This window comes from Patagioenas fasciata, chromosome 12 (genome assembly GCF_037038585.1).
Source record: "Patagioenas fasciata isolate bPatFas1 chromosome 12, bPatFas1.hap1, whole genome shotgun sequence".
In the NCBI taxonomy this organism is placed as follows: Eukaryota; Metazoa; Chordata; class Aves; order Columbiformes; family Columbidae; genus Patagioenas; species Patagioenas fasciata.
Window position 1 is genome coordinate 4,659,357 of NC_092531.1, and position 24,782 is coordinate 4,684,138.

The window sequence follows — 24,782 nt, forward strand, 5'->3', positions numbered from 1 at the left end:
GAACAGTGGTTAAGAATCTCCTCCAAGTAGTACTCAGGTGAATGGAAACTTAATATAGGTCAGATTACTATGCCAAATTGCAACTATTCAAATTGGGTAGCTGACTTTCAGCTCTCCTAAACGTCTTCTTGAATGTAAGCATCGCTAAGCTGCAAAACCCATGTGTGTCTATTACATCATGTTTTAAGGATAGGGAGGGAATGAGGGGACCAATCAGAATGAAGGACTGAAGAGAGACAATGAGGGAAGGACCCGAGTAACCAACCAGAGGCAAGCAAGACCAGCTCTGGCCAATCAGAAGGAAGGATTTGAGGTGACCAATGGCAAGGAGAGATTGAGGGGTCCAATCCCATGTGAGGATTGAGGGGACCAATCCCAGTGAGGGCCTGGGGTGACCAATCAGAAGAAAAGATTGAGGGGACCAATCACAAGCAAGGAGTCAGGGGACCAATTACAACTGGGGGAGGAGCTGAGGTGACCAATCTGAAGGAAGGACTGCGACAGCCAAACACAAGGGAGGAGCCAATGTAACCAATTACAGTCTGGCAAGCCCAGCACTGACCAATCACAAGAGAAGGCCTGAGGTGACCAAACAAAATGAGGAAGGAGCTGAGGGGACCAATCAGAAGGAAGGCTGGGGGCCAATCAAAAGGGACAAGTTGAGGGGACCAATCACAATGAGGGAGACACTGAGAGGACCAATCACAAGGCAAAATGTGAGGTGACCAATTGCAATGAAGGACTAAGGTGACCAATCAGAAGGGAGGACCGAGGGAACCAAACCCAGCCAGCCCGCCCAGGTGGGCATGGTCAGGTGGTCACGTGTTGCCCACGTTCGCCAATGAGAAGCCACCGCTGTCGTCTTTATTCCGGAATCCCTTCCAGGAGGCGCCACCTGCCCAATAAACAACAAAGGGTGTGTGGCCAAAGCATCATGTGACCTCCCCTGACCCCACCCCCTTCCTCACCTCTCCGCCTCCTCCACAGCCAAACAGTCAATGGGAGCAACAGGAGCAGCACGGCCACGCCCCCTGCACAGCCAGCAAACAATGGGACGAACGGGAACTGGGCTGGACGGGAATGGAAACCACCAATGAGGGGGCAGCCAAAAAACCACCCATTTTCCCACCATTTTCACCACTGAACAATGAGGTTTCATGAGCGTGAAACTTGGGGTCGTTAGAGGGTGAAAACTGGGGGAAAAAAATTAAATTAATTGTTGCGAGAAGGTGAAATTTGTGATCAGGAGAAGATAAAAATTGAGAGAAAATTAAATTAATCATCATGAGAAGGTGAAATTTGTGGTCGGAGAAGGTTAACATTGAGAAAAAATTAAATTAATCATCATGAGAAGGTAAAATTCATCATGAGAGGATGAAATTCATTGTTGTGAGGATACAAAATTTGGGAGATAATTGAATTAATCGTCATGAAAAGCTGAAATCAATCACAAGAAGTTGAAAATTATCATTGTGAGAAGATGAAATTTGGTAGAAAATTAAATTAATTGTCACAAGAAGGTGAAATTTCTCATGAGAAAAGGAAATTCATGGTCATCAGAGGGTGAAAATTGGGAGAAAAACAAATTAATTGTCAAGAGAAGAAGAAATTCATCATTGTGAGAGGATGAAATTTGAGAGGAAATTAAATTAATGGTCATGAGAAGGTGAAATTCGTCATAAAAAAGTGAAATTCATCATCATGAGAAGGTGAAACTTGGGAGAAAATAGATTAGTTGTCTTGAGAAGGTTAAACTTGTCATAGTGAAGAAACAAAATTTGAGAGAAAATTAAATTAAGCATCATTAGAAGACAAAAATTATGAGAAGATGAAATTTGTGGTTGTGAGAAGGGTGAAACGCAGAGGAAAATCAAATTAATGGTCAGGAGAAGATAAAAATCCCCTCAAAAAGCTGAAATTTTCCCATTTTCCCCCATTTTGAGCCCCGAGGATGGAAGTACCGCTGACGGTGATGTCGGCCATGTTGCTGGGTGGCCCCTCCACCCATGTCCCGCCCACGTTTTCCTCCACGGTGCAGCTGAAGTTCCCGCCGAACCCCAGAGGTGTGCGGGGGATGTAGAAATGGGAGGAATTCCCCCAGTTTTTTGTCACGGAACCTTCCGGGCCTGGCCCCATCTTGGCCCCGTTGCGATAGAAGTGGAAGCTCATGGTGAAGGCGGCTCTGGAGGCCTCACACGTCAGGCCCAGGGGGGCGTCCTGGGGCACCACAAGAGTCGGGGGATCCACAGACAGATGGGGAGCGGCTGCTGCCTCTGCCGGCAAAAATTGACACAAAGACCAGCATAAAAATGTCATATTTAGGCAAAGAGTGAAGACAAGTTGGGTTGAATATAAGAGGAGGCCAAGGGTTGGCTGTGAAGGCCAAGGTGAAGGGGCGGCTGAGGCCTAAGTGGGATTTTGGCCCCAAAATGGTGGATTTAGTCACCAAAATGGTGGATTTTGTCCTAAAAATGGTGGATTTTACCCCAAAATTGGTGTATTTGATACCCAAAACGGTGGATATTTTTCCCCAAAATGGTGGGTTTGTCCACCACACGGTGCATATTGGCCCCAAAATGGTGGATTTAGTCTACAAAATGGAGGATTTTGTCCCCCAAATTATGGAATTGATACCCAAACTGGTGGATTTTGTCTCCAAAATGGTGGATTAGTCCCCCAAAATGACACATTTTGTCCCCAATATGGTGGATTTCTTTTACCTAAAATGGTGGATTTTGTCCCCCAAATGTTGGATTTAGTCCCCAGAACACCATATTACATTTCCAAAATGGAGGATTTTGTTCCCCAAAGTGGTGAACTTTGCCACCAAAATAGTGGATTGTGTCCCCACAAAAGTGGATTTTGACCCCAAATGGTGGATTTTGTCCTGAAGGCGGCTCTGGAGGCCTCACACATCAGGCCCAAGGGGGCGTCCTGGGGCACCGTGCGTGACAGGGGATCCACGGACAGGCAGGGAGTGACTGCTGCCTCTGCCAGCAAAAAATTGACACAAAAACAAGCATAAAAATGTCAAATTGGGGCAAAGAATCAAGACAAGTTGGGTTGAGTATAAGAGGCGGCCAAGGATTCGTTGTGAAGGCCAAGGCAAAGGGGTTCCTGAGGCCTAAGTGGGATTTTGGCCCCAAAATGGTGGATTTATTTGCCAAAATGGCAGATTTTTACCTCAAAATGGTGGATCAGATCCCTAAAATGGTGGATTTTGTCATCAAAATGGAGGATTTGCCACCCAGAAGAGTGGATTTTGTCTACAAAATGGTGAATTTTGTCCCCAGAACGGTGTATTAGTCCCCAAAATGTTGGATTTTGACCTCAAAATGGTGGATTTGTCCCCAAATGGTAGATATTTGCCCCAAAATGGTGGTTCTTGTCCACAAAATGGTGGATTTTGACCTCAAAATGGTCTATTTAGTCCCACAAACGTTGGATTTTGTTCCCCAAAATGGTAGATTTGTCCCCAAAATGGCAGGTTTTGTACCTCAAAATAGTAGATTTTGTCTCCAGAATGGTGGATTAGTTCCACAAATGCTGGATATTGTCCTCAAAATGGAGGATTTTCTCTCCCAAAAGCTGGATTTTGTCCCCAAAATTCTGGATTTTGTCCCCCAAATGGTGATTTTGTCCTGAAAATGTTGACTGTTGTCCTGAAAATCATGGGGTTTGTCCCCCAAATTTTGGATTTGTCCTGAAGATGTTGGATTTTGTCTCCAAAGTGGTAGATTTTGTCCTGAAAATGGCAGATTTTATTCTTCAACATGGAGGATTTTGTACCCCAAATGTTGGATTTTGTCCAGAAAATGGTGGATTTTTCCCCCAAAATTATGAATTTCCAAGCCCCCCACCAAATGGTGGATTTTCCCCCTGAAATGGCAGATTTTGTTCCCAAAATGGCAGATTTATCCTCCTTTTTACCTGTGATGAGCAGCAGGTGGGTCTGGCTGGGGTAGGATGGGACCCACCGGCCTTCGGTCTCCTCCTCGTACCCGCAGGTGACATTGCCCGAGAGGCCCATCCCAGCAGCGGTCACTTTCAGCTGTGCCTCAGTTTCCCCCGACGTCAACTGGGTCCCCTCAGTGACCTCGACCTCATCCTTATAGAAGTGGAACCGTCGCAGTGCCTCCCCTGCCAGGGCACGGCAGAGGAAGACGAGCGGTTGACCTTCCACAGTGACCCCACCTGCAGGGGTCAAGGTCAAAGTCGGTGGAGGCGGGAGGTCTGAAATTGTGAAAAAAACACCTTAAAAAGGTTTTTTTAAAACAGATTTTTAGCTTTTTTTCCCAATGTGATAATCTCAAATTTTGAAGTGAAAATTTCAAATTCTGAGGAGTAAACATCAAATCTGAGGTGAAAATATAAAATTTTGAGGAGAACCCCTGCAAATTTCAGGTGAAAATGTCCAGTTTTGAGGCGAACACCTACAAATTTGAGGTGACAACCTCTGATTTTGAGGTGAAAAGCTTCCATTTTTGAGGTGAAAAATCTCCAAATTTGAGGTGAAAATCTCAAAGTCTGAGGTGAAAACCTCTGATTTTGATGTGAAAACCTCCAATTTTGCAGAAAAGATCTCAAATGTTGTGAAAATCTCAAATTTTGAGGTGAAAATCTCAGATTTGGAAGTGAAAACATAAAATCTGAGGTGAAAAGCTCCAATTTTGAGAAGAAATTCTCCAATTGTGAGGTGGAAGCCTCCAATTTTAAGGAGAAAATCTCAATTTTTGAAAAGAACACCTCCAATTTTGACCTTCCATGGTGACATGGGGCCTCAAGGTCAAGGTCGGTGGAGGTGGGTTTTTGGTTGAATTTGGGGAATTTGACCTCACAGTGGCAAAAATTTAAGGGGAAGATGTCAAAACTTTAGGTGAAAATCTCAAATTTTGAGGAGAAAACCTCCAAATTTGGGGTGAAAAGTCCAGTTTTGAGGTGAAAAGCTCCAATTTTGAGGTGAAAGCATTCAATTTTGAGGTGAAAATCTCCAATTTTGAGGTGAAAACCTTCAACTTTGAGGTGAAAATCTCAAAATTTGAGGTGAAATCCTCCAATTTTGAAGTGAAAATCTCCAATGTTCAAGTGAAAATCTCAAATTTTGAGGTGAAAACCTCAATTTTTGAGATTAAAATATCCAACTTTGATGTGAGCACCTCCAATTTTGAGGTGAAACCCTCCAGTTTTGCGATGGAAACCTCCAATTTTGAGTTGGAAACCTCAAACTTTGAGAAGAAAATATCAGATTTTGAGGTAAAACCCTTTGATTTGGAGGTGAAAGCCTCCAAATTTTACATTAAAATCTCCAGTTTTGAGGTGAAAACCTCCAATTTTGAGCTGAAACGCTCCAATTTTGGCCCTTTTCTGCTGGAGCTGCCTTGTGACAAACATCACCCTGCTCACCTCTGACACTGATGACAATGGGTTTGCTCTCCCGCGAGCGCAGGTAACGCCGGGCTGGGGTGAGGATGCTGTAGGTACAGGTGTGGGCACCGCTGTCCCGTGGTCCCGCAATGGTGAACGTGTAGACATAGCTCTCTGTCCTCACCCGTGCGTCCACCGCCCACCCACTGGTCCCCAAGAAGTGAAACCCCTGGATCTTCTCCTTGGTGGCTGACGGGGCAGAGCAGCGGAGGGAGATGGTGTCTCCCATGATGTATTCGAGCTTCTCTGGCGTCACCGTGATGGTGGGAGGAGGAGGAGGGTCTAGGGAGGGAGAAGATGGAGGAGGAACCACTTGGTTGTCCTCAAAATGTCTATTTTTGAGGGTTAGAGGAGATAAAGAATGAGAAGAAACCACACAAGTTTGCCTAAAAATTGACATTTTGGTGGTTGGAGGAGATGAGGCAAGAAGAGAATCCACCCAATTCACCCAATTCTCCCCAAAATGTCTGGTTTTGGTAGTTGGAGGAGATGAGGTGAGAGGAGAAAACACCCAGTTCTCCTCAAAATTGGTGGTTTTGGTGGTTAGAGTTAAGAGGAGAAATCACCGGATTTGCCTCAAAAATGAGTATTTTGGTGTTTGGAGGAGATAAGGCATGAGGAGGAACCACCCAATTTGCCTCAAAAATGTCTATTTTTGGTGGTTGGAGGAGATAAAGAATAACCAGATTGAGGAGAAACCACCCAATTTGACTAAAAATCACTATTTTGGTGGCTGGAGGAGATGAGGCCGGAGCAGGTGGGACCTCAATGGGTTTGGGGTAAAAAACAGTGAATTTGGGGGCGGGGAGCGGGGGGGAGGGAGGGGGGGCAGGTGTTCATGTGACTCAGCAGGGAGGTGGAAACGGGTCGTTTTCCCCAAAAATTCATTACCTGTGGGTGATGCCAGTGGGAAGAACTGGAGAGAGGCTGGAGGAGAGAAAAATGAGAGAAAAATGAGTGAAAAATGGGAGAAAAAGGGGAAAAAAGTGAAAAGGGAAAAAAGAAAAGAGGGAAAACAGTGAAGAAATTGGGAAAATAGCCAAGAAATAGGGGAAAAGAACAAAGAAATGGAGGAAAAGGGCAAAGAAATGGGGAAAGAAGTGAAGAAATTGGAAAAATAGTGAAGAAATCGGGGAAATAGCAAATATTTGGGGAAAAATAGCAAAGCAATGGGGAAAAAACGAAGAAATGAGGAGAAATAGTGAAGAAATGGAGGGAATAGTGAAGAAATGGGGGAAAATAGTGAAGAAATGGGGGAAAATAGTGAGGAAATGGGGGGAATTTGTGAAGAAATGAGGAACAATAGTGAAATATGTTTTTGGAAAAAGTGAATATTTGGGGGAAAAAGCACCAAAAAAAGGGAAGAACTGGCACAACTGCGGTGGCAAGAGGGAAGATGCCCCAAAATGGGTGGAAAAACCCCAGAATTTTGAAAAAAATAGTGTTTTGGAGGAAGATATGGAATACTCACCGAGCAGGGGCATGAGGAGCAGGGTCCCCATAGTCCTGTCAGCACAAAAATGGTGGAATAAAAGGGAAAACGCCCAAAAAAAAACCCGTCTGGGATTGCGACATGGTTGCTGATGTCACTGGAGTGGGGATGTCTCGTGGTTTTTGACTTCTCCACTGTGGCTTTGGGCCAAAAACCGGAGTTTTTGAGGAAGAAAAACATGGTGAATTGCAGGAAAATGGGCCTGAAATCAGGGGAAAAAAGGCCCCAAACTGGGGCATAAAATGGCCCCGAATTTGGGTGAAATCGCCCAAATTTGGCCATATTCCTAACTGAAGCCATCGGGTTGTCCCCAACCTGTAGGAAATGATGCCTTTTGATGGGACATTTTGGGGTTTTTAACCTGATTTTTAAGGAAAAACCCCAAATTTTGGGCCTGTTCTCCTATATGGGGAGAAAAAAGACAAAAAGGGCAACTCTGGAGCTTTGAAACGGGGCTAAAAACCTCGGTTTTGGTTGTTTTGAGGTCACGGCAGTGGTTTCATCACATTTCGGAGGATTTTTGGGTTCAAAAATAACAGTAAAAAAGGCCAAAGTTGGGAGTTTTACTTCCTGATTCTGAGGAACCTCAAGGGCTGAACTTCCTCATTTTCAGCAAAATCGCGATTCATTTTTAGCAAGTTTTTTTTTTTCCTTCAAAAAATACTTTTTAAGGGACAAAATATTCATTTTGAGGGTCAAAATACTGATTTTCTTAGGGGCCAAAGCCTCATTTTTGGGCCAAGAATTCCATTTTAAGGGCCTAAATGCTCACTTTGAGGGCAAAACCCTCATTTTTTTTTAGGGCAAAAAGCCTCATTTTGGGTCCAAACCTCCGTTTTAGCGGTCTAGATGCTCATTTTGAGGATCAAAATACTGGGTGTTTTTAGGGCCCAAAGGCTCATTTTTAGAACCAAACTCCTAATTTAGGGCCCACAGTTTCATTATTTAGGGTCTGAAACCTCATTTTGGAAGCATCACTATTTTAAGGTCAAAATCCACCATTCTCGGGCCAAAATCCACAATTTTGGGGAACAAAATCCTCCATTTTGATGACAAAATCCACTATTCTGGGGACAAACCCCACCTTTTTGGAGACATAATCCACCTTTTTGGGGACAATATGCAACATACGGGGGACAAAATGCACCATTTTGGTGCCAAAACCTACAATTTTTGAGGTAAAAAATCCTCAAATTTGATGACAAAATCCACCATTTTGTGGACTAATTCAGTCATTCTGGTGATAAAACCCACCACTTTGGGGACAAAATCCGCCATTTTGGAGACAATATGCAACATTTGGGGACAAAATTCACCATTTTGGTGCCAAAACCTACCGTTTTGAGGTAAAAAATCCTCCATTTTGGTGCCAAAATCCACCATTTTCAGGACAAATTCCACCATTTTAGGGCAAATGTGCACCATTTGGGAGACAAATCCACCCTTTTGAGGGACAAAAAATCCACTATTTTGGCAGCTAAATCTACCATTTTGGGGACCAAATCCACCATTGTGGGGCCAAAATCCACTATTTGTGCACCAATATGCATGATTTTGGTGCCAAAATCCAGGATTTTCTGGACAAACTCCACCATTTTGGTGACAAAATCTACCATATTTGGGACAAAATCCAACAGTTTCAGGACAGAATTCATCACTTTGAGGACAATATACACCATTTTGTGGGCAAAATCCAGCATTCTGGGGACAGTATGCAACATTTGGGGGACAAAATCCACCATTTTGTGGCTGCCTTTGCCATGACCTTCCACTTCTACAGCAATGGGGCCAAAATGGGGACACGCCCAGAAGGTTCCATGTCAGGAAATCTGGGGAATACCTCCCGTTTCTACGTCCCCTGCACACCTCTGGGTTTTGGTGGGAACTTCAGCTGCACTGTTGAAGAAAATGTGGGCAAGACGTGGGTGGAGGGGCCACTCAGCAACATGGTCGACATCACCGTCAGCAGTACCTCCTTCCTCGGAGCTCAAAATAGGGGAAAATGGGAAAATTTCAGCTTTTTGAGAGGATTTTTATCTTCTCCTGACCATTAATTTGATTTTCTGCCAAGTTTCACCCTTCTCACAAAAAAGAATTTTATCTTTTCATGATAATTTTTATTTTTTCATGATGATTAATTTAATTTTCTCCCATATGTTGTCTCCTCATCTTGATGAATTTCACCCTCTCATGGTGAATTTCACGTTCTCTTGACCATTAATTTAATTTTCTCTCAAATTTCATCTTTTTACAATGACGAATTTCATCTTCTCATGACAATTAATTTAATTTTCTCCCAAATTTCATCTTCTCACAATGATGAATTTCAACTTCGCATGATAATTTAATTTTCTCCCAAATTTTCCCTGCTCATGATGAATTTCAGCTTCTCATGATGATTAATTTAATTTTCTCCCAAATTTTGTCTCCTCAGGACCATGATTTTCATCTTTTTACGATAATGTTTTATTTTCCAATGAAGATTAATCTAATTTTCTCTCAAATTTCATCTCCTCACAATGATGAATTTCACATTCTCGTGATGAGTAATTTAATTTCCTCAAAATTTTCACCTTCTCCCAACCACAAATTTCATCTTTTTCTCAAAAATTTCACCTTTTCCTGACAATTAATTTAATTTTCTCCCAAATTTCACCTTCCCCTGACCACAAATTTCACCTTTTTCTCACAAATTTCACCTTCTCAAGACAATTAATTTAATCTTTTCCCTCGATTTTCACCTTCTCACGACCCCGAGTTTCACCCTCGCGAAACCTCACTGTCCGGTGGCGAAAATGGTGGGAAAATGAGCGTTTTTTTGGCCGCCCCCTCATTGGTGGATTCTGTTCCTGCCCAGTCTGGTTCCCGCTCATCCCATTGTTAGCTGGCTGTGTGGGGGCTGTGGCCGCGCTGCTCCTTTTGCTCCCATTGGTCATTTGTCTGTGGAGGAGGCGGAGAGATGAGGAAGGCGGCGGGGCCAGAGGGGGGGTCCAATGATGCTTTGGCCACACACCCCTTGTTTATTGGGCAGATGGTACCTCCTGGAGGGGATTCTGGGATAAAGATGATGCCGGTGGCTTCTCATTGGCTGACGTGGGTGACACCTGGGCAGGCTGGCTGGGTTTGGGGCCCTTGGGTCCTCCCTTCTGATTGGTCAACTTGGTCACTCATCGTGATGGGTCCCTTCATTTCTTCCTGGTTGTGATTGGTCCTCTCAGCTTCTCTCTCATTGTGATTGTTCCCCTCAGCTCCTCCCTCATTGTAATTGTTCCCTTCAGTCCTTCATTCTCATTGGTCCGCTCAGTTGTTCCTTGTTGTGATTGGTCCCCTCAGTCCCTCACTGTGATTGGTTGCCTTGGTTACTCCCTAGTGGTTGGTCCACTCAGGTCTTCCTCATTGTGATTGGTCCCCTGAGTCCTTGCTTGTGATTGGTCCCCTCAGCTCCTCCCACACTTGTGATTGGTCCCCCCATTCCTCCTTTGTGAGTTGTCATTGCAATCCTTCCTTCTGATTGGCCACATCAGTCCCTCATTGTGATTGGTCCCCTCAGCTCCTCCCTTTGGATTGGTCCTCAGTCCATCTTTGTGACTGGTCCCCTCACTCCGCCATCCCCCCCTACACTCTTTCTCCCCACTGTCCCCTCCCGCCCCCTTAGCTGCTCCTTTTTTCCCCTCCAAAAATCTGCACTTCCCACCTGTTGCTTTTTCCATGCGAGCCACGGAACCTGACACACCAATATGATGTTCACAGAGTTCGCTTTATTGTCGGACCGGGCTGGCTTTATAGCAAAGCTGTCCTGTCCACGCGCCTTACAACAATGTGATTGGTTGTAACTCGTGTCATACAATAACATGATAGGCTGCATGTACTGTCCACGTGCTCTGCACGCATGTGTCCGGCGATTGCTCACTCATTGTTACCTTCTAATGGTGCTCCTTTAGTCTCTTTTGTCTCTGGCTTCACCTCTCAGCCAGGCTGGCGACAACCCCATCCCCCTGGGGCGGGGGGGGCTCTGCCACTACATCTCCCCCTCTTTTATTTAATATTAACAATACTCCGTATCATGCTTTAAATACAGTGTGAAATACAGGGTAAGAACATTAAGGCTAATACAATTACAATTAACAAGAACAAACCTGTTTTCAATATTCCTTTTAACCAAACAAGGCATTCACCCCAAAAAACCCAATATCTTCTGTTATTTTCTTGTTCTGCAAATCTTCTATCTTTTTAACTTTCAAGCTCAAACAACATATACAATCAAACTCTTCATAACTGTGAACATGTCCAATAACAAAAAATTAATTGCTGCTCTGTTGTACAAAGTGGTATTCTCAACATTGGCTACATTCGTTGCTTAAAGCAATAACATGTCTGAGGTTAAGGGTTGTCATCACTGCAATCGGTTTCTTCTCTGTTAGCTAGCCAAGGTCTCACCCACTTTGCTGGGATCCACGAATTTTTGTGGTTACCTGTAGAAACACAAGCATATCCCCTTCCCCAGGTTATTAGTGACATAGGACCTTCCCGTTGTTGTGTTGTTGGATTAAACACACTAACCTTAGGCACATTTTCGGAAAAATCTTTGACATTTTTGATATGGTGCATAACAACCGGTTCCATTTCAGTTTCACTTTTAGGATTAAGCCAGTTCAGCACATACAATGCCTTCATCAATACCTCTTCTGGGCTCACACCAATTCCCCCTTGTATTTTCAAAACAGACAAAAGATTTTTTATTGTACGGTGTGCACGCTCAATAATTGCTTGGCCAGTAGAATTATAAGGGATTCCAAACAGGTGTTGTACCTTCCACTGGGTGAGGAAGGCTGCAAGTCTGTCAGAGTGGTATGCAGGACCATTATCTGTTTTGATTTGTGTAGGGACACCCGTGACAGCCAAAGCTTGTAGTAAATGACGTTTTACTGCCTTTGCATTTGCTGAGGTCAAGGCTGTAGCCCACAGCAGTCCTGAACAGGTATCTATGGAGACATGAATGTACTTTTGTCTGCCAAATGGTGCAAATTCAGTAATATCAGTTTGCCATAACTGACCTGGCTGCAAGGCCCAAGGATTTACTCCCTTTTGTTGGAGAGGTACTATGCGGGCACAATCAGGACAAGCTGCGATAATGGCTCGAGCTTGTTCCTTTGTAATTGTAAACTGCTTTCGGAGTGCTGCTGAGGATTTATGAAAGAATTCGTGAGCTTGTCTGGCTTGTTCAAAAGGGGATATATCTGCTACTGCCACAAGTTTGTCTATAATGCTGTTTCCTTCTACTAGACCACCTGGTATGTTAGTATGGCTTTTTATATGCATGATAAATACTGGTGCTGTCCTATAATCTAATACATTCCACAAATCTAACAATGCTTCAAACAACAAGGAATTGGAAACTCGCTGCAAAAGTGCTCTATGTATTCTTTGTACAATTCCAACAACATAAAGAGAATCTGTTACCAGATTAACTGGAGAGTTTTGCCATTTTTGCAACGCTGCTAAGCATATTGAGGGCAGTTTCTTTTAAGATATCCTGTCTGTCCACAAGTAAAACATGCTAGGCCACAAGAAGAAGGGCTTCCACCTTTCATTGCAGGCTTACGTGCTGCAGCCAAGGCCACAGCGTGGGCTTGAGCATGTATTTTTGCTTTTTCTACCTCCTGTTGCATAATTGGTACCCGTGTGCAAGCTTCCACCATCTCTGCTAAAGAAGCAGTTTTTCCCAAACTGGCTCATATCTGTTGGCATTGGGTGTTTGCATTCATCATAGCCAAATCTTTCCCCACAGCAGCTTTTGCCTCTGGAGTCAAGTTAGGAGAGGCATCTATAGCTTCTTTCAAATGATCTACAAACTTCATATATGGTTCCCCAGGATCCTGCTTTATTGTAGAATAGGGTGGCACAGGGTTACCTCTATTTGGCAATTCTTTCACTGCCGCCAAGGCAAGCCCTTGTGTTTGCTGCAAAATCCTTGGATGAAGTGCTGCCTGAGTGGCACCATCCACATATTGCCCACGACCCAGTAACTGGTCCGTGCTAGCTAACCGCAACGGATCATCAGCTGGTAAACGAACATTTTCTAATACTGCCAATTCCACCTTCCCCTGCCACTTGCCCAAGAACAGCAAATACCCCGTTGGAGGAAGCAATAACTCCATCAATGCCCTAATATCTGTTTGAGTTAGTACTTGTCCCTTGATAAATGAATTGATTAGCTGCATCACATGCTTATTATCCATACCATATTGCATAACTGCACTTTGCAATTGCTTAACCATTTTCCAATCAAAAGGCGACCACTGCCTTTGTCCTCTATTATCTATGTGCACTGGCATTGCTGTAATACTACCAGGTAACATGATCCCTTCAATAGTTGCATCTCTGATTACTCCTTGCCAACGTTGCCCTGCATTATAAGAATGATCTCGAGGAATATCTCTACCCTGATGCACAGGGGCAGCACCCAAATTATCATTATTATCACTGCTATACAATTCCCTTGTGTTTCCCTGTGGATCAGTAAGTCGACGCATATTTGCAAACCGATCTGCTAACCCAGTCTCCAGCCCTTTTCCATATCGTGCTCTCAAATATTCATCTGCTTCTCTTACAGACCACATCCCATCTTCAACACATTGTCTAGCCCATTTTTGTATTCACTCCCTTTTAATACGGAGCTCCTCCAGAGTGAGGTCTAATTCCACCCCCTCCCTTTCCTGTTTTCCCTTTTCTCCACATTCCCTGCCAATTGCCTCCAGCCCGTCCTTAATTGCATTTGATGCCTTTTTATATGCTATTAACTGCGAAGTTTTACTGTTACCACCATCTAGTCGTTTCATAGCTTCTAGAACTTCTTGCATCTGGCTCTCCTGCCGTCTCAGTAAGTCCTTCAGGCTCTGCACGTGGCTCTCCTCCTGGAAGTCAGGGCGATTCTGCGGTGCTCCGTCCTGGTGTTCCATCGGGTCCTCCGGCAAAGGCACGTCGGCTGGATTAACTTGTCCTGGCTTGTTGAAACTTGCCGGTTGCTGCCATTTGTCGTCGGAGCCAGGCAATGGCTCAACGGGTGCAGAGGGTACAATTTGCTCTCCACCCCAGAACTCCAGATCTGATACGGGACATACCAGCGGTGTTGATTCTTCAGAGTCCTCGGAGGGTGGGCAGCTCGCGGCGGGCGGCTCCAAGGGGACGGCACACAGCTCGGGCTCCTCTGAGACTTCCTGCATTAGCTGCCTGATCTCCCGCCAGGGTCCGGCGAGATCGCAAGCCTCGCAGCTCCCCCTTGTAACCACGTCCCATAGTTCGGTCCCTATGTCCTCCCATGTACCGGGAGAAAAAAATTCATCCATCGAACGAACACAGCCCTTACGCTGGGCAAATAGTAAAAGGCGCTCCACCGCGTCTTTTTCCAAAATTCTTCCTGTTCTTGCAGCCAGCTGCAGAATACTTTTCACTATTATTTTTTCTTCCACGGATGCCGTGTTTCCCATGCCACCCGCTTCCTCGTAGGCCTACTTTCCGCTATGATTGAGCGCTGGGCTGGTGTCGCCCCCAGGTGGCGTCCTCGCGTCTTCACTTCCGGCGATCTTGCTTCGCTACGAAGGATCACGTCGGGGTCACCAAAGTGTTGCTTTATCCATGCGAGCCATGGAACCTGACACACCAATATGATGTTCACAGAGTTCGCTTTATTGTCGGACCGGGCTAGCTTTATAGCAAAGCTGCCCTGTCCACGCACCTTACAACAATGTGATTGGTTGTAACTCACGTCATACAATAACATGATAGGCTGCATGTACTGTCCACGCGCTCTGCACGCATGTGTCCGGCGATTGCTCACTCATTGTTACCTTCTAATGGTGCTCCTTTAGTCTCTTTTGTCTCTGGCTTCACCTCTCAGCCAGGCTGGCAACAACCCCATCCCCCTGGGGCAGGGGGGGCTCTGCCACTACACCCACCAAAAAGCTCCACGCAGGGGAGAGAGGGGAACACGCCAGGGTGGGGGAAGCCACGGCTCATGCACAGAGGGGGCGGAGCCACCACCCATTCATGGCAGGGTGGAGCCACAGCTCATTCACAGAGCAGGTGGAGCCACCGCTCATTCACAGAGGGGGAGGGGCTATCATTCATTGACCGAGCAGATGGCCGTGTCAGAGCTCCAGGAACATGCACAGGCATGGGAAGGGCACTGTGCGGGGCAGTGGAGCGATCGCTCTGTGAGGTACTGTCAGGCTCTGTGATCACTTGTCAGGTTTGTCGAGCCCTTTCATTCTCTGTCGGGATCTGTCAGGATTTGTCAGGCTGTGTCGGGCCATATCAGGTTATGTTTGGCTCTGTTAGTCTCTCATGGTCTTTGTTAGGCTGTGTTGTGCTTTATTGGGCTGTGTCATGATCTTTTGGGCTCTGTTGGTCTTTGTTGAAGGCCATCGAGCTCTGTTGGGCCCTGACAAGCTCTGTTGAGCACTATTGGGATCTGTCAAGGTTTGTCTGGCTCTGTCAGGCTCTGTCAAGCTCTGCTGAGTTTTGTCGGGCTCTGTCAGGCCTTGTCCGGGCTTTGTCAAGCACTGTTGGTCTTGGTCAGGCCATCTCGGGCTTCATCGATCTTTGACGAATCCTGTCAGGCTCCGTGGGGTACTGTCAAGCTCTGTTAGGTTCTGCCTGGCCCTGTTGGCCTCTGTCAGGATTTGTCAGACACCGTGTGGCCTTGTCAAGCTCTGTCAAGCTCTGTCAGGCCCTGTTGGGCTCTGTCAGGCTCTGGGGCTCTTTCAGGCTCTCTCAGGCTCTGTCAGGCCTTGTTGCACTTTTTGAGCCCTGTCAGTCTCTGACGAGCTCTGTTGGGCTTTGTGGAGCCTTGTTGGACTCTGTTGGGCTCTGTAGAGCTTTGTTGAACCCTGTCAGTCTTTCTCAGGCTCTCTCAGGCTCTGTCAGGCCTTGTTGGGCTCTGCCAGGCTTTGTCGGGCCCTGTCAAGGCTTGTTGGGCCTTGTCGGCCTTGTTTGGACTTTGTCGGGCTCTGTCAGGCTCTTTAGGGTCCTCTTGGACTACATTGAGAACTGTTGGGCTTTTCGAGCCCTGTCAGGCCCTTTCAGGTTTTGTTGGACTCTGGTGGTCTCTGTCGGGCCCTGCCGGTCTCTGTCAATCTCTGTCAGGTTTGTCGGGCCCTTACAGGCAATGTCGGGCTCTATTGGTCCCTGTTGGGCTTTGTTGGGCTTGGATGTGGGGACCTCTGGCCAGGGATGTTGGGGAGCTGAGTGTGCAGGGAAGGGGTGCAGAGAGGATAACAGTGGATGAAGGAGAAGACAATGTGCTCAGAAGGGATCAGAGGACACACACGGCTGCAGCACAGGGGAGATGAACCCCCAGGGAAGAGGGAAGGGCTGGGACAGAAGGGATGGGGTGGGATGAGGTCAGAGCTTGTCCCAAGGGGAAAGGAAAGATCTGTGCAGGACCATGTTGAGGGGACCATGGCCACCTTGGTTGGGACATTGAGGGGTCCACAGACATCTTAGTTGGGTTGTTGAAGGGACCGTGGCCATGTTGACTGGGGCGTCAAGACCATGGCCATCTTGGTGTCTTAAGGGGACCACAGCTGTCTCAGTTGGGTTGTTGAGGGGACCACGGCCATCTTGGTTGGGGCATTGAGGCTCCACGGCCATCCCAGCTAGGATGCTGAGGGGACAGAGGGTGACAGCCCGTGAGTGACACCCGCCCTCGGGCCCCTCTGTCCCCTCAGGCCTGGGCTGGCCCGCACCCCCCTTTGCCGCTGCGATGGTACATCCTGCCGTCCCCGCCCCGCTTCCCACCCCGCCAGCCTCGTGACCGTTTCCATGGGGACAGAGCGACGCCTGCCAGCGGAGGAGAACGTCCTCCCTCATTGGCTCCCCTACTGGGAGAGGGTGGGACGGGCAGAGGCACCGCCCAATTGCAAAGCCGTCCGCTCCCCGGGCCCCGCCCCGGCTGGTTAAGGCGGCGGCGGCGTTTTCCGGCGCGGCTGTCGTAGGCGGAAGCGGCAGCAGCGTGAAAATGGCGTCGGGCGGTGCCTGCGGCTCCCGCGCTGATCCCTGCCCTTCCCCGCCCCTTCCCCGCCCCTTCCCCGCCCCTTCCCCGCCCCTTCCCCGCCCCTTCCCCGCCCCTTCCCCGCCCCTTCCCCGCCCCTTCCCCGCCCCTTTCCCGCCCCTTCCCCGCCTCTTCCCCACTCCTTCCCCGCCCCTTCCCCGACCCCTGCCCTTCCCCGACCCTCACGGCGGCGACGGCGACGAGCTGGGGGCGGCCGACCGCGACACGGAGGGCGAGGACGTCTTCACCGGCACCGTGAGTACAGGTGGGAGGTGCCTCGGGGGTAGGCCCGGCCCAGGGAGCAGCTGCGGGGCCGGGCCCGACCCGGCTGTGCGGTGCCTACAGGCAGCGGCGTGGTGTCCTCTGGGCTTGCTTAAAAAAGGGAGAAGCGACCCCAAAATCAAAGTGGGGGGGGCACGGGCGGGGTGTCGCTGGGCTCTCGCGCTTAGAGCTCCTCGGGTGGCTGTGGAGGGGGGACAAGGGGGTACCCGGGGTCAGGGAGCAGCCCTGGGGGGAGCGGGCGGCTCTGGGGCTGAGGAACGGCTCATCCCGGGCTGGCCTCAGTTTCTGCAGGTTTATAACCCATCAGTCCTCGCAGAACCCAAGCGTCTCAAAGGTGTGAAGGTGTTGCTGTGCGGTGCAATGCTGAATACCCCCTAAATCAGGGACATAGTAACCCCTGAGCAGGCCACCTTGCCGGTTTGAGATCTGCCAGTGATCACAGCTCAGTGTCTTTGCTTGTGAGACTTAATAGGGAAAAGCCTATTCCTCCAGCATCAGTTCTTGTCCTCTTGACATCTGGCGTGGCTGCCTTTGATTTGGAATTTGGGGGTGAACCCTCCATGTGGCAGGGATGAGGTGACAGGAGGGATCTGGTGTCCCTCACGGTGAGGAGGGTCCCCAGCACCTTGGTGACCTTTGTCTTGTACTGGCACAACTGGCTGCAGGAGGGTCCAGGGCAGTTTGGTGATGCTTGTTCAGCATGTCCCTGTGTTGCTGCACGAATCCCCCACTGAAGGCAGAGGTGGGAAAGGTGAAGGGTTTCAGCACCTTTTCTTGTTTTTAATGGTTTTTTGGCCACAAATCCCTGGTTCTGGGCTCCTCTGTCAGGCTGGGTGCTTGAACGCAACAAGCCCTGGGGTTGATTTGAAGGGAAGAAATAAACTTAACAGCACAGTCAATTATACTGTTAAGTGGCATTCTTTTACTGTTTTTAGCACTGGAGAACACTGGGAATCATCCTCCATAAGTGCTCCAAAGACTGGATGCTCTTGCATTGCTTATATTTGCATAATTATTACATATGCATTGCAGTTTTTGAAAATTTTTACGTGAAATACATCTATACTAAGAAATAATTGATTATGTTAGTTATAATTGTTTAGTTTCTTACTTACAATACACCTTTTAATTATTAAATATAAACTAAGCACTCTGCTTCTAAACAATGTATCGCTTCTGTCTCCCTCTTGTCATGCAGAAGGATCTAAAACTAGAAAAATATCCCCTCGTTCTGCAGGTGGTCAGAAAGCATTGATCTCACGTCACTTGGTTAATGATGGGTGTGTCATTTATAACTTAATCACAGTATATATTAACTTGGCAGCTTTTCTTCAATTCCCTCTTTTTCAATACATTTGCAAATTCTTTTGCAATATAGATCTACAAAATATTATCATCTTGTGTTGTGGTATGGCATAATTCTCTGTTATCTGATAGCAGTACCAAATAGAACATAGTAGCATAATGCAAGTAAAAAATTATTATTATTAAAATTAAAGTTACAAGATGTATCGTTTTTGTGACTTCCTGTAATACTTCAGTTTATTCCCAAAAGGATTTGTGATTGCTCGTATTTCAATACTATATAAGACTATTTCCAAGACTATAATTATCACCAATAATGCCAACAAAGGATATTTTGCATTTTCAGATTTGACCTGTGCAGATGTTTCTTTCAGTTCATTTTGGGCTATAATAGTTTTCACTAAAGACTTGTATAAAAGCTGACTAGGAATAAAAGTATTTGTTAAAGTCACTAAGATCAATGCTGAGGAAACTGTGAAGCAATAGGCCTGGTTCTGATGTCTGTTTCTGATCTGGTGCTTTCTTCACTCTTGAACAGTGAATCCAGGCAGGTTGCTCTTTAATCTTGATGGCAGTAAAGGCATCAGCAACACCTGGAATGGTCCATTCCACTTCTCTTCTAAAGGTGGACCTGAAAAAGCTTTAACAGAAACTTAATCTCTTGGCTTAAAAGAAAAGGCCTAAATTTTCCTTGACTCAAGCCTTAACTCTAATTCTGAGCAGCACTAAAGGTAGTGCTTGATTCCACTTCAAATTGTCTTCTTGACAAATTTTATTTAACTGCTGTTTGATTATATGATTAATTTCCTTTTCTACTTGCTGACTTTCTTAAGGCTTGTAGGGAGTTTGCAACTGCCAATCCCTCTCTAATGCTTCACTGACTTGCTGCACTACCTGTGCAAGAAATGTGGCCTCTATCAGAGGACATCATAGCGGGAACCCCAAATCAGGGTATGATCTCATTTAACAAAGCATTAGTTACTTTTCTGACTTTACTAGTTCGGCAGGGGAATGCTTCTGGCCAACCTGAGAAGGGATCCGTTAATACCAGCAAGCACTGATACATTTTTCTGAACTCTTCTAGAAAAGATGGGTATTTGCCAGTATTGTCCTGGTACATTTCCGTTTTTCAATTGTTCTTATTTGTACCCTATTTACAGTGTTGATTGTTTTCCAGACATATTTCACATTGCTGACTAACTTGTTTTTAAATAGTATATAAATTCATTTTTACCTTTTAATAAAATCTTGGTGTAGAGCATCAGCCCCCCAGTTAGTTTTGTTGTATGCTAATACAATTTCCCGTAACATACTGCAAGGAATAGTTTACTGATGTTGGTTCGAGGAGACAGCCATCTGGGATCAGAGACATTACCTTCATATCTGTCTCTGTCTTTTTAGAAGCTTATCTAGCAGTATAATCTGTAATCTGCCAATTTATTTCCAATTTCCTGATCAGTGTTTCCCTTTTGATGCTCCTTGAAATGCATGATGGCAACTCTTCTATAACAGCACAGCTTCCAACAATCGGATTATCATGTTTAATCTATTTCCCTTGAGCTGTTTATAAACTCAATTCTTTTCAAATGGCTCCATGGGCGTTCACCACTCTAAAAACATACTTGGAATCAGTCCAAACATTATTCTTCTTCTCTTTGAATAACTTTAAAGCTCGTGTGAGTGCAGCTTTCTGGGCAGAAGTCCTAGGAGGCAAAGGTTTTGCTTCGATTACCCTGTTGGTAATTGTCACTGCAAACCCAGCTCTTCGTACTCCTGGCTTTACAGAGCTGCTTCGGTCGGTGAACCAGGAATCTTCAGCATCCTCCAGTGACTGGTCCTTTAAATCCCATCTGCTGGAGTAAACAGCTTCTGTTGTTTCCACGCAATCCTGGACCACAGGCTCAAAAACAGACCCACTGAGGAAAGAAGCTGGATTGTCAATGTTAGTAGTGACAATATTCACATCATCTTGTTCCAGCAACACCGCCTGGTACTTCAGGAATCTCGAGGGGGATAACCAATGGCTACCTTTCTGTTCCAGTACGGTTGTGACTGTATGGGACACTAACACAGTCATTTTCTGTCCCATAGTGAACTTGGAGCCTGTATATTGAGTACAACCGCTGCCGTAGCTTGAAGACACCCAGGCCAGCCTTTGCTCACCTTATCTAATTGCTTAGGCAAGTAGCCACTGCTCGCTTATAGGCTCCTAATTGCTGTACTGGGACACCCAGAGCAAGGCCTTGCCTTCCATGTGAGAATATCCACAATGGTTTGGTGATATCTGGGAGTCTCAGGGCTGGAGCCCTCATCAGGTCCTTTTTTCGTTGTGAAAAAAGACCTCCTGGCTTCTCCCTTCCAATTAAGCTTGGAGGTGTTTTCTTTTAACAGTTCCATAATTATATACTTCAAGGTTATAAGTTTCAAGGCCAGGTGAAGGTAAAAGTGCATTTTCAGTGACAGCCACTGCAGGAAATGTGGTTTTCTAAGAGTGCCTGGAGTGCAGGTGCTGCTCTTGGGGTCCCCTGTTTATTTGGCAGATACTGGCTGAGCCACAGTGCCCACAGGAGGTGGGACCCCTTAAACAGGGATATAAGTGGAGTCTCGCATATGCACAGTACTGGGCATTCAAATTACCTTCCTGCTGTCTGGAGCATCTCTCCCTTCTCTGCATCATTTGTGACGCATTCCTTCTTTTACAGATTAAGAGACCCATGGGTTTGAGGCTGAACCCAGAAAAACATTCCAGCCCTGCTCCTTCCTGGGCCAGTGCCTGCGATCCTTAGGTGCCTCTTCTGAAATGGGAGAGGTGTCAGTAAAGCAAATGCAGACTAGATATTTTGGATAGACCTGCAGCACTTAGACCACAGGTTTGTACCCTTCTCATGTTTTTCCTTCTTGCATTTTAACACATTGGGACAGTTTGCTTAAAATGACCGTTTTGCCTTTCCTTGTTTTCTCTCCCTTTTAGTCTTTAATGTCTCTATTTTTAGTGAGCTGCCTGGGCTCACAGGACTGGTCCCTCATTGATGGGGCAGGGCTTGCAGTCACACTGCCTGGGTCTGCACTGAGAACCAGAGCCTCGTGGCTTTCAACCACCTGGGCAGGAAAGGTAAAACAGGGCCCCATGCTCTCAATGTGGAAGTGTCCATGGCTGCCACTGCAGTGAACGCTGAGGAGGCAGAAAATGAGAAGCAATACTGGCTCTGGGATTGCTGTCTATACCACCATCACCCCTGACACCGCCTGCACTTCACTATAGGGGTGAGCCTTGTAGCTCAGTGCTTAGAGCACTGGCCTAGTAAAACAGAGCCCAAAACTGGAGCAGCTGTAAAGCAGAGCACGTCCTCACACAGCTCTGCACCTTCTCTGTCCACTCCCTTACCCCAGCTATAAGCGCTGCCTCGTACCTGGGGCCCCAGGAGAGATACCCAAGCTCTCAGTGGCCCAGGAGGATTTCAAGGTAGGCAAGAGGCAGGCAAGGCATTCCTGGAAGGGGGGTTTCTGGCATTCCTCCTGACACACCTTATCGCTTTGCGTGGGGTCCAGCAGTGAGGATCCTTGCTTCTCACCCAGGCAGCCCAGGTTCCACTGCTGGTGTGGGAAGCAGTTGCTGGTGCCGCTATGGCCAGATGATTTTTTTTTTTTGTTTGTGTGACTTACAGCCTTTTATTCTACCTCCTCTGTCCTGCCTGCACCAAATCAAAGGGGGCATATCTGGGCCCTCGACCAAACTGTCCTGTTTAAAGGACTGCCTCTAACATCTTCCACACCTCTCCCTTGTCCGCAAGTCATCACCTTTTTGCCCATAACACAGAACTGTCCCACTGATGTCTGCAGCTCCTTCCCACCACTGCAGTGATTTGTCTCCCAACATGAGAAGGCTGGCTCAAACAATCCTTCAGCAAGTGCTGTCAGGCCCCTTCCCAGCTCAGGCTGTGGCCAGCACATCCTCCTTGTCTCAGGTCTGCTGCTTTCAAGGCCAGGGGCTCAGCCTAGGGGGCATGCTCAGACATGCCTCTCCATCATCAACCCCAGCACCACTACAACCAGTGAGGGTAATAGCCCGGAAAGATGACAGGGGGACTAACTCAGGGAAAGAAAGACCCACTGTACCACTGGGTGTTGCTACCCAGGGCTGGGCAAAGGCCAGCCCACACCTGGGCTGATTTCTGGCACAATCTGTTTAGTAGCAAGTTCCTAACATCTCAATAATCTACTCCCTACCCTCCCCCCACCTTAGCTATGTGGGGAGTTTGTTTGCAGCCGGTGGTGTTTATCTTGACAGTAAGATCTTTCCTCCCCAAAGTACCGGAGGACACATCCTGTGACAAGGGGGGTGTCTCAGTCGTTGTCACTTTGCCGCTTCCTGCCCAGGGTGTCACTGTGGTACACACCACATCTAGGCAGCTAGGCACAGTTTTCTCCCCAGCTTGAAACACACTTTGTGGAGCTCCAGGAAAGCACCAAGATGTCACCTCCTCCAAATCACAGCTTCTACTTTGCTTCTGAGAAGGAAACACATCAGCCACCAGTGAGGGTGGGGTGCAAATCTACAGGCAATGAGCAACCACCACACACAAGCAGTACATCTGTTGTCCATACAACCATGCTAAACACAGGCTGAACATTCAGACCTTAACTGCACTTGATATAATGACACTTCATAGCATGACCTCTCCCCAGCAATCCTGTTTCTGGAGACAGGTCCTTTCGCACTGATTTCTCCAGAGGTTTGAATTGTCATGCATAGGAACTGGAGCATTTGTGTTAACCCTAGAGACAGAAGATGGCAACTCTCAGAGGGGCCAAAAGGTTCAGAAACTTTTTATCCTTGACCTCGTCAGGGTTTTGGCTGAAATAGGGTTAATTTTCTTCCTAGTAGTTGGTATAATGCTGTGTTTTGGATTTAGTATGAGACTAGTATTGATAATACACTGATGTTTGGTTGTTGATGAGCGGTCAAGGACTTTTCAGTTTCCCACACTCTGCCAATGAGGAGGTGCACAAAAGCTGGGAAGAGGCATAGCCAGGACAGCTGACCCAAACCAGCCAAAGGGATATTCCACACCATATAATGTTATGCTCAGTATATAAACTGGGGGAATTGGCCAGGGTGACCATCATTGCTTGGGGATGGGTTGGTTATCAGTCACAGGTGGTTAGCAACTGCATTGTGCCTTGCTTGTTATGTTTGTTCTTTTATTATTAGTATTTTCTCTTTCTCTACTGTCCTAATTAAATGTCTTTACCTCACCCCGTGTGTTTCGCTTTTTTTTTTTCCCCCCTCATTGGGATTGGGGGTAGGTGAGTGAGTGGCTCTGTGGCACTTGGTTGCCAGCTGGGGTTAAACCATGACAACTCCAAAAAGAGACTTCCATTGCCCTTACCCAGCTCCCAGTCCTCTTCTCCACTGGGGTGCCACAGAGGCAGTAGGGTCTTCTAGAAAACAGGACTGAAACCACAAAAATCTGCACATGAAGCCCTGCCAAGGGACAAACCCCTGCACAAAGAACCCACAGATGGAAAATCCAGGGAGGAAGCCCATTTTTCCTTTGTCCAGCACAGCTGTGACAGATGAGCCAGAGCCAGACACATGGTGAGAGCTCCCATCCTAGGACACACGGCATCTTTGTTCCCCAGCTTACCTGCCACCCACTTTTACAGAATGCCTCTGACTGGGGAAGATAGATGAACACTCATTCATTCCACAGTTTACTTCCCGGCCAATAAGTGAAATAATGTAGGTCTTTATGCTCTTCAGATCTTGAGGAGTTGCTGCATTTGTTGTAAGGAATGGCATCTGTAAAGGAGGCAAAGCAGCTTTCAGTCCCAAAAGCTGGGGAATCAGGAGGCCAAGGGGAGACATGGGGCATAGCGGAACTGCCTCTTGGCCCAGAGCTGCTCCTGGTAGGACAGAGTGGTCCTGCTCAGGGAAGGAGATGCCGTTGTTTGGGGTGGGCAGAGATAGTCCAGCAAATTAGTGACTGTGTAAAATCTCAAGGAAAAGGCAGGACTACAAAACAATACATTCTACTTCTGCCCAGGCAGTTGATATTAATGCAGTGCATTGACATGTCCAGGGTTCCTTGTTCTGCTCCTCCTTACCTGCATGTCCTGATAACCAAGATAAAGAGGTACAAGCTGAAGAGATTTGACAGTCTGGTTTTGTTCCAGCATGCTTTAGATATCATACACAGAATAGTTAACGAACATACAAATGCCCTC

The 24,782-nt window shown here is 46.8% G+C and overlaps 1 protein-coding gene and 1 long non-coding RNA gene across 4 annotated transcripts; one reads left to right on the forward strand and one right to left on the reverse strand.

Moving 5' to 3' along the window:
- Positions 1 to 289: 289 nt before the first annotated feature.
- LOC136113576 (Fc receptor-like protein 5) lies at positions 290 to 6,939 on the reverse strand. 2 transcript variants are annotated; one of them, XM_071814157.1, is made up of 7 exons: positions 6,896 to 6,939; positions 6,316 to 6,351; positions 5,404 to 5,706; positions 3,931 to 4,233; positions 2,118 to 2,273; positions 969 to 1,070; positions 290 to 895 (listed from the first exon to the last, which is right to left on the reverse strand). In XM_071814157.1, exons 1-7 carry the CDS (start codon positions 6,924 to 6,926, stop codon positions 819 to 821), a joined length of 1,008 nt encoding a protein of 335 aa, XP_071670258.1. In that variant the 5' UTR covers positions 6,927 to 6,939; the 3' UTR covers positions 290 to 818. The 2 variants fall into 2 exon arrangements, with proteins under 2 accessions (XP_071670258.1, XP_065714811.2); XM_065858739.2 differs by having other exon boundaries at positions 1,962 to 2,273.
- A 10,170-nt stretch (positions 6,940 to 17,109) lies between these two features.
- LOC136113550 (uncharacterized) lies at positions 17,110 to 23,810 on the forward strand. Of its 2 annotated transcripts, none has more exons than XR_010653009.2 (3): positions 17,110 to 17,222; positions 21,257 to 21,424; positions 21,526 to 23,810. It is a non-coding gene; the product is annotated as an uncharacterized lncRNA (long non-coding RNA). The 2 variants fall into 2 exon arrangements; XR_011740971.1 differs by having other exon boundaries at positions 17,119 to 17,222; positions 20,340 to 21,424.
- The last annotated feature ends 972 nt before the right edge of the window (positions 23,811 to 24,782 follow it).